The sequence below is a fragment of the Ursus arctos genome, unplaced genomic scaffold (assembly GCF_023065955.2).
Source record: "Ursus arctos isolate Adak ecotype North America unplaced genomic scaffold, UrsArc2.0 scaffold_8, whole genome shotgun sequence".
NCBI classification, from domain to species: domain Eukaryota; kingdom Metazoa; phylum Chordata; class Mammalia; order Carnivora; family Ursidae; genus Ursus; species Ursus arctos.
This window is the reverse complement of record NW_026623100.1, coordinates 34,415,947-34,434,247: the sequence shown is the minus strand read 5'-3', so window position 1 is coordinate 34,434,247 and position 18,301 is coordinate 34,415,947. Positions and strand designations below refer to the sequence as shown.

General features: G+C 46.4%; 1 protein-coding gene across 2 annotated transcripts in view; it reads right to left on the bottom strand.

The window, feature by feature from the left end:
* The window catches only part of ANTXR1 (ANTXR cell adhesion molecule 1), a 213,204-nt gene that overhangs the window by 100,150 nt on the left and 94,753 nt on the right, over positions 1-18,301 (bottom strand). For both annotated transcript variants that reach the window (XM_026484155.4, XM_044377552.3), the window contains exons 11-12: positions 11,350-11,419; positions 9,933-10,011 (exon numbers count right to left, since the gene is read on the bottom strand). In XM_026484155.4, the coding sequence (XP_026339940.2) occupies positions 9,933-10,011; positions 11,350-11,419 (149 nt within the window). The remainder of the gene's footprint in view (positions 1-9,932; positions 10,012-11,349; positions 11,420-18,301) is intronic.

Below are 18,301 nucleotides of genomic sequence, written 5' to 3'. Positions count from 1 at the left end.
AATAAAAGCAGACACTCCTGTCTCAGGACAGCCCTCCAAATACTAAAAACAGCCATCAGGTCCTCCTTTGTCTTCAGGCCGAGTCCCAATTCCATAGAATATTCTATGTAACCTACCATATCTGGCAATGCTTTTCACATATTCAGTTTCTCTAGGCTCTCCCTTGAAGCATCTTGGTATTTCATACAATACTCGGATGAGATTTTACCTCCACCAAGTTCAGAGATTCTGTCACTTCTTTAGACACAGACATAATACTTCTGTTAGTTCATAAGTCACAGCCTCTTCGGAAACCACACCACTGTGCTGATTCTTACAGAGCTTACAGCATCAGGGTGAGGAAACTAACTCTGGGTATATCTACTGTGTACCAAGCCGGCTCTTTAAGGACCAGGATTTCAGCCACCATAATTTTCTGATTCCAGAGCCCTTGTTTATTCCCACTTTTCTTCTCCAACTCATCTTCCCCCTGTGTCTTGTTAAGCCACATCTTTCAAAGGACATAGTACTTATAAGTACAGCAATAATAAAGTAAAGGCCATTCTTTTTCAGGGCTGAGTACGAAATGCTAATGAGTCACTTGTAGGCCCCGGGCTGGGGGTTGGCCAGTTCTAGTACAAAGTTCCCTTCAGATAGGGTAAAGGTAAACTGGAGCCTATTTCCTTTCCAATTGAACAAATTTATAAATCGATGGCATCCAAATTAATGTTATTTTGTTAATAAACTTGGAACATGCAAATGATGGATTCATCTTCCTAAAATAATGCTTTGCACTTCTTTTGAATGACTTCCCATCATCCAAACTCCACCTTCTGTCATTTAAACCTTCTTCAAGGTCAGTCTCCTATTTCCCCTCCAATCCCATCTCCTCTTATTCTTCTAGGCTATGTGAACAGACGACGGCTAAATGAACAAGGAGAGAGGTGGGTGTGGGGGTGAATTGGACAGGAAGTGGAACAATGTTAGGATGAAGAAAGCTATAGGGTAAAGTCAGAGTGTGGGCCCTGGTCCCGCCCTCCTCGACTGGATGTTTGGAAAGGACTTGTCTTCTCCAGGGGCCATTTCTTAGAATTGAGAAACCGTTCAGGGAAGGTCTTGTTGGGAAAAGGACACTCATGGGATAGAGGTTTGGGGCTGAGTAAATCATAAGCTGCCTACTTGTTCTCCCTGAATTTCTAGAATGATTTGTCCAGCTCTCTCTTGCAGAAAGGTGGGGAACACCTTCTTGGGCAAGTGGGGCAAATCCACTAGGTCCAGTAAGTAGACACTCCTCAAAGTGTGTACTGATGGTGTCCAGTGACTTATCCAAAGGCCCGTGTGAGGTTCATGAGTTTTTGGAACTGATGGAGGAATTTCTGGGTGCCTGTGGGATATTTGTCTTTTGTACCCCAAAGGGTAAAATAGATACCTCTTGGAGTGTACATTATATCTTGGCACCTATGTTGTGGGTTCTGGGGGGCATGGAGGTTCTTCTTTGAGCCCTTACCATTTTGCCTATAGTACTGTTTTAATATACATTTATCCTGATATTTGGCCCCAGTTTCCGCCAACAACCTCCTTCCTGTACATCTCTCCTTACTGAAGAGATGCACGTGCTTACAGCTGTTGGTATGAAGTGTCTGTCCCAAAGATAGCTACCTATTTTGATTTATGGATTGTTTTGTTGACCTTGGAAAAGAAATAGAAGAAAAACGTCTTCTCTGGTTTCTACGTTTTTCTGAAGAGTATGCAATAATATTTTATTATTCTGGAAGGTGAAATTGCCACTCGGCACAGGCTACTGGACCCATTCCCTACCAGGCTGGTGAAATTCAAGCAGTTTTGGCAAGGGCAGCCATGCCAACGGTCTGTTTATCTAGATAGCCTGATGACTACAAAACCAGGCTGGATTCGCATCTTCCCAAGTTACTTCAAAGAAATTAGTAACAGAATTGAACTGATTTACAAAGTGAACCTGGGAAGGAGTGTAGGACAGAACTCTGAAGGCACTTCTGGGAGGTGGTCCTTACCCCCTCTCTGTAGCCTCTCCTGGGTAAAGCCACCGCAGCCTCTGTCTGCGAGTGCCAGCACACCCCCTTCGGAGCCAGCCCTGACCAGTGCACCCTCCATCGTGGCTGGCAGCATCCAGACTGGCTGAGCCGCCACAACCTAAGTTTCTGGTATTCCAGTGTGAGCTCAGGCCACGCCAATGCTTCCCAAGTCATGACTTTTCTGCAGTTACTTAGGTTCTTTTTTTTTCCTGAAGATAAAAGGAGTTTATTTCTTGAATGAGGAAAGATTGGAAGTTAACATGAAAACTGCATCATGTATGATGTTTACATTAAATATTAAAGAAACTCCAAACTGGGGCAGATAGGGAAGGCCTTTCCAATTGGTCCCAGTTGTTTTGTCTCTGACCTGTTCTCCTAATACCCCATCCCAACAAATCACAGCCACAGTGGCTTCAAACAGGCCTTTACCCAGGCCATACCCTTAGCAAATGCCAGTCTTTCTTCCTAACCGAGTTCATGTATCGTCTCTTCTGCTCTCGGGTTTCCCAGAAACTCTATTTCATGCTCTCATAAGGCATTGTTCAATTCTCTAGTAAAGAACTTATCACATGAAATTGCAATTCCTTCCAGACCTGTCTGTTCCCCATGTCTTACATCTTTGTGTTCTTCGGGCTTAGCCAGTACAGTTACTAGATTCCCCAGCAGTCACTATGGTTCTGCCTCACAGCCTTGTGCTGTGGACCCTCGTGGACTGGTGGCCTGCCCTGAATCTCGATCCAGCTGGATGGGCTATTTCTAGATCCCTTCTCCGGGTCTGCACCCCTGGCAAGAGTCTGCTCCTAGTGGAGCTGGTGCTGTTCTGAGGAAGTCTTTGACTATTGCCCTGTCTGGGATCAGTGGTTGTAGTTTCTCAGCTGGCAAATTTGGCCCTCTTAAACCATTGCCCAAGCTCCCCATGCTCCTTGGATGTGTACATTGGGTCGCTGGCCATCCTCTTTGGAGGGCTATCCAGCTCAGTGGCCCCTGTTCTAATCCTGCTGTATTCTGGCTTCCTTTCTTTCCTACCAGCAGGTGCCATCGTGATCTCAGTATGACCCAACTGACTTCATTCATTCATTCATTCATTCATTCATTCAGTTACCAACTATCTGCTGACTGCTACGTGCAGGCATTGTGCCAGGTGCTGGGATGCAATGGTGGACAAGACACAATCTTTGGTCTTTCCTCAAGAAGCACCTGTGCTTCACTGTGCGTGGGAGGCAAATTTTCTTTTCAGTATCTGTGTTGTTGTTTTTTACTTCAAGCCTCCGATTGTGTCCGACGTATAACCTATCTCTGTATGGTAGCTGGAGGCCCACTCTTTTGTGAGACATTGGCAGCCATAAAGCGTCAAAAACAATACTGATGTTAACTGGGCTCTCTCTGCCTGAAACAAGGAGCGGCAAGTCTATGGCTCACTAAGCCTTACAGTGAGAGGCAGAAGCAAAGGGAATACTTGGAACGTGAAGAAGGGGCATTTGGAGAGAGAGTTTTATAGTCTTTGCCTGGCAACACAAAAGGGAGAAGATTCCCTAGACTCGTCACATTGGGCTAAAATTATTTTCGGCAAATTCCTATTTTTATACCAGAAAATACTGTCCAAAAGAAGGAACATAAAAGAGACGGTCTGATTTTAAAATCTTGGGATTCTTAAATCAATGAGATTGGGAGTGAATCAAGAGAATAAATCATTTTGGGGCACCTGGGTGGCTCAGTCGTTAAGCGTCTGCCTTCCATTCAGGGCGTGATCCCGGGGTCCTGGGATCGAGCCCCGCATCAGGCTCCTCCCCTGGGAGCCTGCTTCTTCCTCTCCCACTCCCCCTGCTTGTGTTCCCTCTTTCACTGGCTGTCTCTATCACTGTCAAATAAATAAATTAAAAAAAAAAAGAATAAATCATTTTTCTTAAATAGATTTTAATGATTTTTTGGGAAGCCTCGGAGGACAGTTAGGATCAGGTAAGCGTAATGTGTTGAGGATTTACCTGGCAAGCTTATTAGACTGCAGACTCCCGGGCTCTGTCCAAGAAATTCTGAATCTTCAGAGTTTCTCAAACTGGTATGACTGACATTTTGGACTAGATAATTCCTTGTCATGGGTGGGGGCTCTCCTGTGCATTGTTGGTGTCTCTGTTTCTCTCTTTCAAACACATATCAGTATAAAAATACCACCGTTCAGAACAGAACAGTCTGAAATCATGAACATCTGAAGGATAAAATGGTTTTAAAAAATCCTTGGGAAGTAAGTTAACACCACGTTCATGCCCATGACAGCAGGTTCAACCCCCACACTCCCAAACCACGGCCAGTTGTGGCTACTTCAGGGGACACGGGACAGTCCAGTCTGTTGTGAACTCCCCTCCTGAAGGTTCATTTCTCTTCTGCATGAAATGGGACCTCCTCTGCTAAAATGCCTCCAGATGTGCTCAACGTGATAGAACATTTTAAATAATAATAGGAAGGTTTAGGTGGTAATAATGCATAAACTTTAGTAAATACTTGTTTTAATTCATTCTTTGAAATAGTTTAAGTATCCCCCAAATGTTCCTGTTTCCTTGATTCATTTCTTAAGAAATTCCTTTTTTCAAAAATAGTGAAGAAACTGCTGTCTAATCCTATTTGACTTTCTACCAGACCAAATTTACTGGGGTTTCCCCTCATTATCCTAAAGAACATCTTCAGAGTTTTCCCCAGCCTCTTCCTAGAATACAAGCTTATCATGGACTCAAAAGGAATCCTAACTCGTAATCAGGGAAACATTGCCTGTTCATATTCTGTAGGGCACGAGCAGCAAATCTTTTAATGAGACAGGTCGTTGGACTTCTACTTGGCAAGGAAAACGAATGTCAATAAACTGGTAAGCAGATGTGGTTCTTTGACAGCCCACCAGGTACCCCATGTCCCTTGCATACTTTGCCTTTAATCTTTGCAACAACCATGCAAGACAGGCTCAGAGACGGGCTCGGGGGAATGCGGCCAAGATCAGCCTACAAAGTGGAGGGGCTAAGAGCTGAAATTAGGGCTTTGACCTCATGTCCTGTACTCTCAGTTCCTCCATCATGCTACAATTCTACAGCCGTTGTTCTGGTTTTGATGCCTCAGGGCTGAGTTTGTTGCATTTTAATTTTCATTCAAAAAGAATTTCTTTGAACAGTGACTTGACATGGGTCCTCTCAAATTTGCTCAGCCTTGCTGCCACTTGTAGCCAGGCTGTTTTTCATATAAAGTAGGAGGGGGAAAGACAGGGTTCTCCACTGATTCAGTGTTGAGTTTAGAACCTTATGTCAAACTTTAGGTCTCTTTCTTTTTTTTCAAAGATGGCGATTCTCTAATACACTGGAAACCAATATCAGTCAAATCCTGATCATGGTTCATAGGGAAGGGCGTCTGCTGCGCCTTGCTACATATGGGGTGATTGAGGGCATAGAGTGTACATCCTCGGAAAGTAGTTCCCAACTTGAGAAGTGGCCCCAAATTAAGAAGGTACCAGAAACTGAAACAAAATGAGAGGAAAAGAAAAAAAGAGTTATGGTTCCCGGGACGGACCATGAACAAACTGTGCTCTCAGGCATATCTAGTCCTTACCCAGGTTGGTTTCTCTTTAGTGGACAGCCTCTTCCCGCCTCTTCACCTGAAATTGTCATTTTTCAAATCCCCACTTGGGTTGTCTCCTCCACGAAGCTCTCGTGTCTCTTCCTGGATTCACTCCTTCCCCATTCTGAAATCCTAGAGCAGTTACACCTGGCTCCCGCCACCTGGTTCTTTATTTACATAGTCCTTTATATGTTTGTTGAGTTCCTTTCTCCAAGTGGATTTTCAGCTCCTTCTGGGTAACAACTTTGTAAAATGTAAATGGAACACTGATGACACAGTAGGAGTTCAAGAAATACTTGTTGAGCGATTCTCTGATTTTTATACATTTTGGTTGGGAAATTATAAAATTTGAAGGCATTTATCTAAAAAAAGACCATCTTTCGTGAAAAATTCTTTAAGGTGCTAATATCTGCTTGCTTTGCTTTCAAAAAGACAAACTTCTTTTAAGTATTTCTCCTAAGGCAGCACCATAGTAGTGATTTCCCCCCCTATGGCTAGAGGCTGGCGAAGAAAAGGGAGGCCTGTTGAGACTGTAGAGACGGGACATATTTACATATGCTGGGGAAAGAGGACTTTGGATGTTTGGCCATTTTCTGGAATCCTGGAGCTCCACAAAGTTTACCATTTGTATAGGAATCTTTTAGCTCTTGGATGGAAAAAACTCTTTCCTGTAAAACTTCATGGAATTTCTGCTCCTGGCAGGGACAACAGCTATTCATCATGGATCTTGAAAACTATGACATGGTTGTCCAAATGGGCACCAAATAAAGCGAGGAAAGGGAAGTCTCAACTACATATTTTAAAATTATTTTTGGTTCCAGGTGATGGACGGGGCAGGCTGTGACTGGCATCGACAAGACTAACCCTTTACTCAGACCCAGGGGATCACTTCTGATCTAAAAACCTTGTCCTCCAAACCAGCTGCCGAAGAAACAAAAGCAAGTCCAAGACCTTACTTCATAATCTGGATGGCCACACATTCCACCTGCATCTCTATTTTGTCCAGGGACGGCCCCAGTCTTTTAAATTGGAGCTTCTGTGGAGGGTCCTGCTGGGGACTGGGATTTTATGTTTGACTATAGACCCATTTTTTTCTCTAGTTGATTTTGACTATCTCGTCTGCCTCCTTCCAATCACCTGCGCTTGGCTGAGTGACGGACATGGACCCCTAGGGATCCATCTTATCTCAGAAGACTCCTTTTATTATAACAGACCTCTGAAGCAGGAACCAACTCTCTGGAAAGGATTTCCAGTTAGTCCAATAATTTTGAGTAAGTTTCTACTATGATAGCAGCTAATGTTTATTAAGCACTTACTCCCTATCAGGCCTTCTACCAAGCACTTACCTCTATCATTCCATTTAATATTCACAGTGCAGTGGAGAGGGAAAAAGTATTATTATTCTAATTTTACAGATTAGGAAATTGATACACCAAGGGGCTAAATACGTTGGTCAAGGCCACACAACCAGTGTGACCTCCTGATTTTCCCTCTCCACCCACATGTGCTCCTTCAGTCTTCCCCCTGTCCATTGAGGGCAACTCCATTCTTTCAGTACTTAGGCCGAAGCCTGTGTGACCACGCTGGATGCTTCTCCTCTCAACCCCTACATCCAATGCTTCGGGAAATCCATCAGATTTGCCTTCATGGCAAATCCAACTCTGGTGACTTCTCTCATCTCCATTGCTCCCTGCTGAGTCAAGCCATCATCATCTTTTGCCTGAAATATTGCCATAACCCTCCTAACCAGTCACAGTCCTTCCATCCCTGGCTTCCCACGGGCTGTTCCAGCAGCCAGAGTGATCTCTCAAATCTAAGTCAGCTCACTTTGCTCCGCTGTGCCAAAGCCAAAGTTCTCACAAGACCCTCCGCTCTCCATCCCCATGACCTCACCATCCCCCGCTCGCCTCTGGCTCTCCTCCAGCAACAGACCACCAGCCTTCCTGCTCTTCCTGGAACACACTGAGTGTCTCTGGTTTTGAGGTCTAAGTCCTGGGGCCCTCTGGTTGCTATGCTCTTCTCCCAGTAGCCTCACAGCTAACTTTAAAAGTCTCTACTTAAATGTCACCTTGTATCTGTTTATATTACACTCACTCAAGTCATCTTACCCGGCTCTATTTTTTTCGTAGCATATATTATCTTTTGACATAGTATGTAATTCATTTGTTATGTTTCTTGTTTCTTGTCTGCTTTCTCTCTCTCTCCCCCTCCCCACGAGACAGAGAGCTTTGTCTGTAATGTTCCCTAATGTATCCCAGGGACCCAGGACAGTGCCTGGCACATTATACGTGATCAATGGCTATTTGCTGAATAAATGAATGAATGGTCATGGATCTCAGATCTTAGGGTATTCATAATTTTGTTGTAGACATACGGCATTCTCAAGTGAAAAGGGCAATAAAGCAGAAGATGTAAAGGGCCGTTTATCAAGGGTCAAGTGAGCAGAAAACTTAGCGATGGGCACTCAGGTAAGGGACATATGAGATGTGAATGGAGGCCGGAGTGAGTTGGAAAGATAGAGAGGGAACTTTGCTCTAAGCTCTTTTCATTCTGCAGTACAACAGTAAGGACACACTTTCTTCTTGGCTTATGGACCCAGGACTTACCCATAGTCCTAGTCCTGTAGCTACCATACCACAAGTTTGGTGGTGAGATGTTTCCCTTCCTCCTCCCCATGCCCTTGTGGCCTCAAGGGCATGGCTGTTTCTCTGTGGTATGGTCAGACATAATGAGAAATACAGGCCCAAACTGCTGGATCGCTCAAAAGCAGGGAGGAATCTGGAATGGAGTTGTTAGGTTTGGGGTATTTTAATCATTTCCTGCAGGTTGGCAAGGTCCAGAAGGGTCAATTTCTAAAAGAATCAGGCAGGGTCCACTTAAAGAAATTTCACTGTTTCTCCAAAAGGTTTTCGTATTTGGTCTCCAGATTTGATGTTCCCCTGAGGGGTGCCTGAGACACGGGCTTTCTCAGTGGTGACACTTCTCTGTGACAACCGTACTTTCTTAACTTTGGTCAAGTAAAACTTTTCCCTTGTCTATACTCATTGCACTGGCTTACCCTGCTTTCAAGAAAACCGGTTTGTTCCTAACACAGAATGGAAACGTGGGGGGAGGGGTGGTCGTGCAAGGGGGCAAGTTGAGAGGGAAAACTGTCCGCCACGAGGCTGGACCTCCTGCTCATTTATGAGATGACTCATTTTGACCTTGGCTGACTTCAGGGTATGCCTGCTATCTCTTGTCCACCTGTGACAGTGCTAGGGATACAAGCTCCCGTTACCGAGGGGCTCTAACAACATGTCCTCCAAAGCCCAGGCAGAACATGACCATGGTATCCATCCAAGCGGACCATTAGGCCAAACACATTAGCCTTTAGAATGATCCAATGGAAAAAATGCATTTGGTTACAACACCTGACTATTCAGACAAAGGTTAATTTGGAACTGCTCACGTTAGGGGCTGAGGGCTGTAGAACAGCCACTAAGCCCTGGCAGCCCTCTGAGGAGCTGAGCTCTGAGATCCTGCCAGCAGGAGGGAGCAACTACACTGGCCGAAGGCCTGCCGCCATAGCCGCACCTGAGAACCTCCCTAGGAGGCCCTGGAGCCACCAAAGCTAGGGCCCATTCCTGGCTTTGCTTCAGTTGATCTGGCACGAGGCCTGGGCATCGTAATTTTTCAAAAAGTCAACCAGGTGATTTTATGTGTAACCAGAAATAAAAACCACCTGCTATTAAGGACCCAGAGAGGGGTGTCTGAGGAGCTGGTGGGATACAATCTCACGGTCCCTTATGACATGGCTCCCCCCAACCCTACCCTGCTTCACCAATTTTCCCTTTTCTCCTGGATTATTTCCACAGTCATATAAACAAGCCTCAATTTCTCCCTTTCTAAATATGACTCTCCTTATATTCCACATCAGCCTTTAGTTACTGCCCCATTGCCCTGCTTGCCTTCAGGAAAAATCCCTAAGATGTGCTCTCTGTGTGTGCCGTCCAATTTCTTTCTGCACATTTCTTCCTAGGCCCAGTCCCTCCGGATATCCGCCCTCACTACCGCACAGACCCTGGCCCTGTCTTACCATCTGGACACGCCGGTACATTCAGGTGTCCCCCTCAGTCACGGAAGTGGGGAACCTGGAGAAACCCAACACCGGCCTTCCTGATACCCTCTGGGGTCCAGCATGCCCCTGATCCAGCCTACAGCCGGCGCTGCGGGGCTGGGATCAAAGCTCTGTGAACAGAATGCAGAACCAGAAACTTCCAGGGAATTGAGAATGATAATAGAGCCTTCAGGAAAGGGAAGGCGATGACTTACACAGCGTGTGGTGGTGATGATGACAGAACTGGAGATGAAAGAGAGGCCATCGTTCATGCTGACCTGAAGCGCAGCTTTCCTGCAATGACAAGGGAGCCAGAGACACTCAGCATGGTGCGCAAGGAACAGTGGGCCGCGAGCCGATGCTTAGGTCCCCCGAGGCTCTGCTCCTAACTGCCCCGGGGACTGTGGTCTCTTCCCTGGGGGCCTGAGTGCTCTCTTTTGTAAAATGTGGAGGATGGCCTCTAGGGCTCCTCCGCATGCTCTAACATTCTAGAGAGAGGTCGGGATACCCTTGGCTGGTGTATCAAGGCATTGCGTTTAGCCCTTCGTACGTGGCAGCGAATTGCATTGAACGGGCAAAGCCTGCTACCATTTAATTTACCGGTCACATTGTCATAGGAAGAAGTATTCGCAAAACGTGGCTCGAGTCTGTGGGCATAAAGTTGTCAGGCTCTAAGCCTAATGTTCTGTTGTCGTTACCGGGGCTCTCAGTGACTGATTCTGATGAGGGGTTTGCTGCCGTCCCGGCAAAGTCACGGAGGTACAGCAGTGGACGACTGACCTACCCTCCTTCCATCTCTGTGAGACGCACGGAAACCTGAGCTTATGTGTTGCTTGTCTTTGGTGGTGTAGACACAGGGTTAGTTTGTGGAATCAGTGGACTTAAAGGCCAGTGTTAGGCAACCAGACTTGGAGGCTTTACAATGAGAACAAATGATTGAAAGCAGAAGTTGGATGAACATGTTGAGTATTTTTTCCTCCAAGCCACCATGCTCTCTTCAGCCTGTCACAGCCATGCTGACAGAGAAGTGAGTTTGTGTTCTCTGATGAACACCCAACAGATACCCGGTGCCCTGCAGGGGCGCAGAGGAAGGAGCACTGAGCTTGGCCTCAGAAGGTCTGAATCTGGGGTCTTGAACCCACTCTTCTTAACCCCTGTGAACCTCCTTTCTGTGTTTCTTTATCTCTAAGCAGGAGATAATCATCCAGCCGGGCAATTATGATGACAGGGCGAGATACTGTGTGTGGGAGGGCTCTGGAAGTGTGAGCTCGGGAAATGTAGCTGTGATTAAGTGAGACATACCTTTGTTGGAAACTAGACCCTTCCACTACTGCAGTGTGACCTTAGGCAAGCTACTTAAGTTCTCTCAGCCATAGACTCCACATCTGTAAAACTGGGATGACGTGAGCATCTGGTTCTTTGGCAGCTTGGGAGGATAAAATAAGGTACCCTTTGTAAGACATCTGTCCTGGTGCCTTGCTCACCGGAAGCACTGGTACCATCATCGTTACCTGGAGAGGTCTAGACAAGGCTGCATGACAACAATGAAGAGAGACTCTTTCTTGTCCCCTTGTCCCCTCTACCTCCTCTCTCCTCCCTGGCTGTGAGGTTCAGCTGCTGGTGGAAACTTACATGCCAACTTCTTTTAAGATAGGTGCTGGACACAGCAGATAAGTATCTTCCACAGTGAAGGGCTTCTCATCTGTAAAAAGGAAGTGACTGGATTAAGAAGAGTGAAACAACTCTATAATTTCATGTTCAGTGACTACTAGAGACCATCCACCAAATCCTGGGAGACATGAGAAAAGCAGTAACTCTGAAATAGACACTGGGCTTGAGCCATAAAATCCACTCGAGTGAATGAACTTAAAGGTTCTCCTGCTAGAATTCCAGTCCCTGACCTCATACATCCAATTGAGTCAATCGGTGAACAGAGGCTGAACTCTTACCATTGACCAGGCATAACTGAGGGGAAACCAGAAGTTATCAGACTGGTCCCCAGGGAGCTTCAGGTCTGAGTCCAGTTCGAGAGAGAAGCCACATTCACGGAGAAAGTTTGTTGATGCAGGATTATTTATAATGGCCAAGACATGGAGCGAGCAACCTAAGTGTCCATTTGTGGATGAGTGGATAAAGAAAATGTGGCATATCTATGTGTGTGTGTGTGTGTGTGTGTGTGTGTGTGTATACACACAAGTTAAGTAAGTCTTGCCATTTGTGACAACATGGATGGACCTGGAGGACACTATGCTAAGTGAAATAAGTCAGACAGAGAAAGATAAGTATTGTATGATCTCACTTATATGTGGAATCTAAAAAAGAAAACAACTGAATTCATAGATACAGAGAACAGATTGGTGGTTGCCAGGGGACGGGGGTGGGGGATGGGTGAAATGGGTGAAGGTGGTCAAAAGGCACCAACTCCCAGTTATCAAACAAGTCATGAGGGTGTCATGTACAGTGTGGTGACCGTAGCTAATAATACTGCATTGCATACTCGAAAGTTGCTAAGAGAGTAAGTCTTAAAAGTTCTCATCACAAGAAAAGAATGGGTAATTATGTTTGGTAATGGATGTTAACTAGATTTATTGTAGTGATCATTTTATCTTCTATACAAATATTGAATCACTATGTCGTACATCTGAAACTAATATAATGCTCTTTGTCGACTATATCTCAATTTTTTTAAAAAGAAAAAGCTTGCTGACATACAAGAAGTAGCTAAGCCAAAATATCCCTTGGCTTCAGGAGACAGAGAGCTCCCTTTAGGCGGGCGATGTGGCGAGGTGACAGGGAACACGAAACTTGAGACGTGCTTTGGCAGAGACATTGGGAAGAGGCATTCCCGGCGGGAGGAATGGCAGAGCAAACAGAAGATATAGTCCAGGGTAGGAGGTAAGTAGGATCCGAAAAGATCAGTATAGGAAGAAGTTTGGTCTAAGTTCTTTGTGTGAGAACTTAGGAATTTGGACACAGGTCTATTAGCTAGGAAAAGAACTTTGGAGGTTTTTGAAAAAAAAAAAAAAAACTTGAAGGATAATTTTGGAAGTTTCAGCAGATGTAGCCATGAATGATGGTGTGAGAATGGGGGACTCTGGAGGTGGGAAGTTCTTGCTCTTATTCAATGGGTGACCAGGGAAAGCTTAGAAAGTTTCCATCTTGAGCTCCTTAAAAACTCAATGTGTCCCAGGTTTGAGAAGTTACTAACTGTAGTCGGTATACAGTGTTCCTTCGTGAAGCAACATTTAAGGGTGCGTGCTCTGTACGAAGCATTGCAGTCGGCACTGCGGGTGATATGAAGGTGAACATGAGTCCCCTGAATCAAGCTGTGAACACAAATGCCAGCCCCAGAAGACAGGAAGAGGTACGTGTGTAATTGAGGGACGGCATTGTGCTATCGGCATTTGTTATGAAACTGATCTCTAATGGCAGTGGACTGTGGCTGACACTAAACATTTGGCTGAGTGGGGACTCGGAAGTCTGGTGCCCTCTGTGCCTGGACTGAAGGAGCAGAGCTACCTGGGGTGGGGCTTAGAGGACATGTCTGAGTGCTAAGCACCGTGTCTCCATGGAAGGAGGAGGAAGAGGATGATGGACCATTACAGTCTTCTCTGATGGCTGGGGAGATCTTCGAGTGGTGAAAAGTTAGGGAGGTTATTCCAAGTCATTCATTCGTTCATCATTCATTCACTCAAGAAATATTTATTAGAGGCCTTCTATGAGCTAGAGACATAGGCTTTGAGAACAGAAACATGGTCTCTGCTTTCATGGATTTTATAGGAGCTGCAGGGGAGACAGTTATTAAGCACAAGCACTTTCATTTTTATTAAAAATACATCCTTTTGAATGTCTTCCATGTGTCAGGCATTGTGCTAGGCCTTGCAATGAACAAAACACATGAAAGCACCTCGCTCAAGGAGCTGACGTGCTGAACATGACACAAGTTACTATTTAACTACAATTGTGGTGAGCACAAAGAAAGAAAGAGAAGGAAGGTCAGGAAATGCTTCCCTGAGGAAAGGTGATATAAGCTGAGACTTGTGGTCAGGTGAAGAGGACACAGAGTGGGACAGGTGGCCCTGCAAAGATCCTGGGGCAGGAAGGAGCCCAGAGCCTTTGAGAGCTAAAGGAAGGCCAACGAGGCTGGTGAATTTGAGTGAGACAGTGGCTGGAAATGAGGCTAGCAAAGGCAGCAGGACCAGATGCCCGAGGCCTTGTAGGCCATGGTGGGGCTTGGAGATTTGTCCTGAAAGCAACAGGAAGTATTGGAGGTCCCTCCTCATATGCAGAATTCACATTTGCAGATCATGGAACATTGCTGGAATGGTGGAGGTGTGCTGAATGAAACTAGGAAGCTTATATGATGACACTGGCGGATCATAGAACACCTGACCTGAGCATTTTTATTTTCGAGGTACTTCCCTGCCTACGGTGACGCTCATGCCAGTGACACTCACCCAGGGCACGCTGTGGGGTGGTGCTCTCCGTGTGCCTTACATAAAACACATCATCAAATTGAACCTGCTAGCAAGGCTACCAGGGAAGGCTATTGTTCCTTCATTTTAAAGGTGAGGAACAGATGCAGAGAGGTGAAGAAACTTGCCCAACGTCACATAGGGGAGCTTGGTTCCACACCCAGGCAGTCTGGCTGCGGCTCTTGGTAAGAGCCATGCTTTACCTCCTTCCACAGCGACCCTGTGGAATGAAGCAAGGCAAGGACACCAGGCTCATTTTCCAGATGCAAAATGGAGGCTCAGAGAGGTGACAGGGACCCACGGTTGCACAGCAAATCAGAGGCAAAGCCCAGGACTAGACCTGAATTCCCCATCATTCCCCCCTTGCCAAGAGCCTCTCCGTTCCAGGAAAGGCTTGTGTTTGAGAATAAACCGAACTTAGGATGGGCGTGGCTGACTAGAAACTATATTTTCTCTCGGCCCTGGCTTGTCCCGCTGCACATGCGCTAGCAATACCTGGGAGTGCAGATGTCTGCCCACGGAGCCAGCCCACGGAGCCACGAGGCAGCCACAGACTGGCCACAGGAGGCCTCGTGACTCTGGGCTGCATGCTGTGGGAAGTGCTGGTCACGTAGAGGTGGGCATCCAAGTCAGAGACGGTGCACTGCAGGGACACAAGGGAGACTCCAGGGCCTGGTGTGCCCACGTGGCTGTTAGCGCCCACGCACTTTCCAGGGCTTTCTCTGCAAAGCTCCTCCCCTGCCCTCCAGCCCAACTGGAAAGGAGTGAGGGGACAAGACTGGCCTAGGTCACTTAGAATTTCTCTTGCCCCTCCCTCCATTTTCCTATCCTGCCTGACAGACCGAGTATTTCTGTAGCAAGCAGAGGAAGACTAACTGGGAGGACTGAGGACGCTTTGCGGAGGCTGCAGCACAGGACTGACCCCGCCTTCCATCAGTTTATCGGCCTCTGGGGCCGTGGGCCCGCTCTGGGGAGCTGGCATTTTCTGCTCCGAGAGGGACTGTTTGGTTTGGAGACTGTTCTCACTTTACCACAAAAATGAGTGACTTTTTTTTTTCCTCTCTCTCTCTCTCTCTAAACAAAGGAGGGCCATTTGGTTTCCATAACTCAGATCATCTGACTCCTTCCTGGAACGTCCTCTTGGGAAGCAGGGCACAAAGCCTTCCCCCTTGGCTGAGCCACGTTTGGCTCCGGGGCCATGCCAACCTTGCTGCCGCTTCTGCCAACGCCAGCGGTGTTGGGATGTTTGTGGGCCCGTAATCCACTCCGGGGATGACTGAGTCCCAGGTCCTCTGTCACTGGGCAGCCATTTCACTGCTTGTTAGCCCTGAGTGGGCAGCGGGGCGGAGACCAGGAGCGAGGAGACCGGCACTTGGCGTGTTGGCAACAGGGGGAGAAGATTAGGGAGGGGCAAGAGTTTGAAACCAGAAGTTAAGGGAATTTTTAGATGATCTGTAAATATAAATTGCCTTGCCTTTTACCAAAGCTATTTCAGAATTCGGTGCATACACTCGACACAGGTTAGTCTAAAACATTTGTCTACAAGAGTCTGATAATCGAACAGAAGCTTGATTTAAATCAGGATTTGGGGGCCAATGAGTGTCATGACACCAAACTGCCAAACACCCTAGGCTTGCGAACTGGGCACCCCTGAGGATGGGGTGCACAGAGCGGGGCCGAGTACCCACACATATGTCTGTATTCTCACATACGTCTGTATCCATATACACAGCTCAGTCTATTTGTTCATGCTGATTTTGTCTAACGCTCTATACCCAGGGTCTCATTTGACATCACTATTATTTATGATTTACAATTTGGGAAACTGTGGCTCAGGGGGGTCCGTTAATTGAATTAGCGTGGCCCCACTAGTAAACGCACAGCTGAAATTCAAACCCAGGTTTTGTTGCAATGATTTGCCCAAGGTCAACACAGCTAGCTTTTTTTTTTTTTTTAAAGATTTTATTTATTTATTTGACAGAGATAGAGACAGCCAGCGAGAGAGGGAACACAAGCAGGGGGAGTGGGAGAGGAAGAAGCAGGCTCCCAGCAGAGGAGCCTGATGTGAGGCTCGATCCCAGAACGCTGGGATCACGCCCTGAGCCGAAGGCAGACACTTAACGACTGAGCCACCCAGGCGCCCCAACACAGCTAGCTTTTTTTTTACAGATGTAATTTAAACTATTACGTTGACTTAAACTAGGTAGCCATTTCACATTGTCATACTCTCACAGCTGATTTTGTGATACAGCCTGACGTCCACCAGGAGCCGAGTCTTTTTATACCCAGCCACTTTGGAGGCAAGCAGTTGAGATGCTCTGTGGGCAGGGTTGGAGAACAATGTCTCCTATGCGAGTGGACCAGGATTGAAAAGCTCTGTGGTAAGGTCTCTCTTTGAGAGACAGCGATCTACTGTAACGAACCCACGTTCCAAAACCATACACTCAAATATGTACATTCCCAGGTTTTGACCTTGGATCAATGTAATTCTTTTCAGACTATTGAAGAAATTCCCAGAATTCGTCCCTGCAGTTGGTGACTTCTAATGGATTTGGGATAAAACCAGGATTAAAATTCATGAGCTAATTCAAACACCAATCACAGTGAATCCTTTTATAGGGCTGATTAAATAATTCAAATATTTTTCAAGCCTTGGCAATCTTTTCTTGATGTAAATATTTATTTCTGGTCAAAAGGACAAGCGAAACCTTTAGTCTTATCTGGGGGAGCTTGTTGGAACCCTCCAAAACTGATGTAAGCTCCAAAGTAGAGTTTACATTCCTACTGTGACAAAATAGTGAGGGTTAGGGACTAAATGAGCTCACCCTGCTCTTTCTCCCAACCTCTGCTGGGTCTAGGGAGCATTTTCAGGGCATCCCTGAGCCAAGCCTAACTGTTCAGCACCAAATTATCAGCTGGTTTGGGAATGTGTCTGAATGAAGGGAGAACAGAGAGGCTAGAGTTAGGCTGGATGTTTCTATCTTCTCACTGACTTCAAAAGTAACCAGCTTTTTAAAAGGTTAGGCTTTTAAAATATTGTGCAAAAACCTGAAATAAAATGATATTCGGCAGGACGCCAGGTTAGTGAAATTCAAAGCATCTGGGTTGAGCTTTCTGGAGCCCCAGCCAGAAAGGAGGTAGCTGATTGCCCTCCTGGGGCTCCTGCAATGATAATTCATACACATGGGGATCCTACTGCAAAGCTAAATGGAGCCCATTGCTTAGAGTGCAAGGAAATGAATATTCATTGGGCATGTACAATGCGTCAGGCCCTGGGTGGGGAGGTTTTCATAAACGGGTGAGATCACAAGCCTATGGATTTTCTTGACAGAAGACGTTAAATTCTAGGGGACAAAGTCAAGAATCTGTAAGTGGAGAGAATGGCTTCTACTTGGAAAGGCTGAATAGTGGTTCTGAGGTCAGAGCAACGAGAAGCAAGAGTCAAAACAGAATGGGAAGAGACGGTAGCGAAGCCAGGTGGGTGGGGCCGTGTTGGGGATAATCCTCAGAACTCAGCGCAGCCACCGTGCTGTCCTCTCACGGCCGGCTGAAGCCAGAGGGGTGCCTTTAATGTTGCAGAGCCCGGCTGAGCATCATCCTTCTCCTTAGGCAGGACCCACATCCACCCACCCCTTCCCTGGCCTGGAATTGTTGCAAGGTCACCTTGGAAGCCCTCACTGGCTCGTTAACTATGAGATCGGGCAAGGAACCTGGCCAACAAGTTCTAGGTAAGTTCCCTGGGCCTCTACATAACTATTTTACCAGTTCCTGTGGGTTCCAGGTATCCAGGATAAGTCTTTTGGTTTCCCTTCCTGTTCTCTGGGGGCAGATTGGACCAAGATGGAGAAACAATGAGCTCATTAAGAGCCTGGACCGGAGTCCCATCACAGCTCTGTCACCCACTGGCTATGTCACCCTTTCTGCAACCCAGAGATCTCACCTATCAGATGCGAATCATACTCATTTCATAAGTTGATGTAAATTTTAATGAGATGATAGGATTAAGCGCTCAGCACTTCATAAGCACTTGACTTGTCAACTATTATTACTAAAGCGGGGTACTGCTAGGCTCATTGTCTCTGAGGCACCTGAAAAACACAAGATGTGAA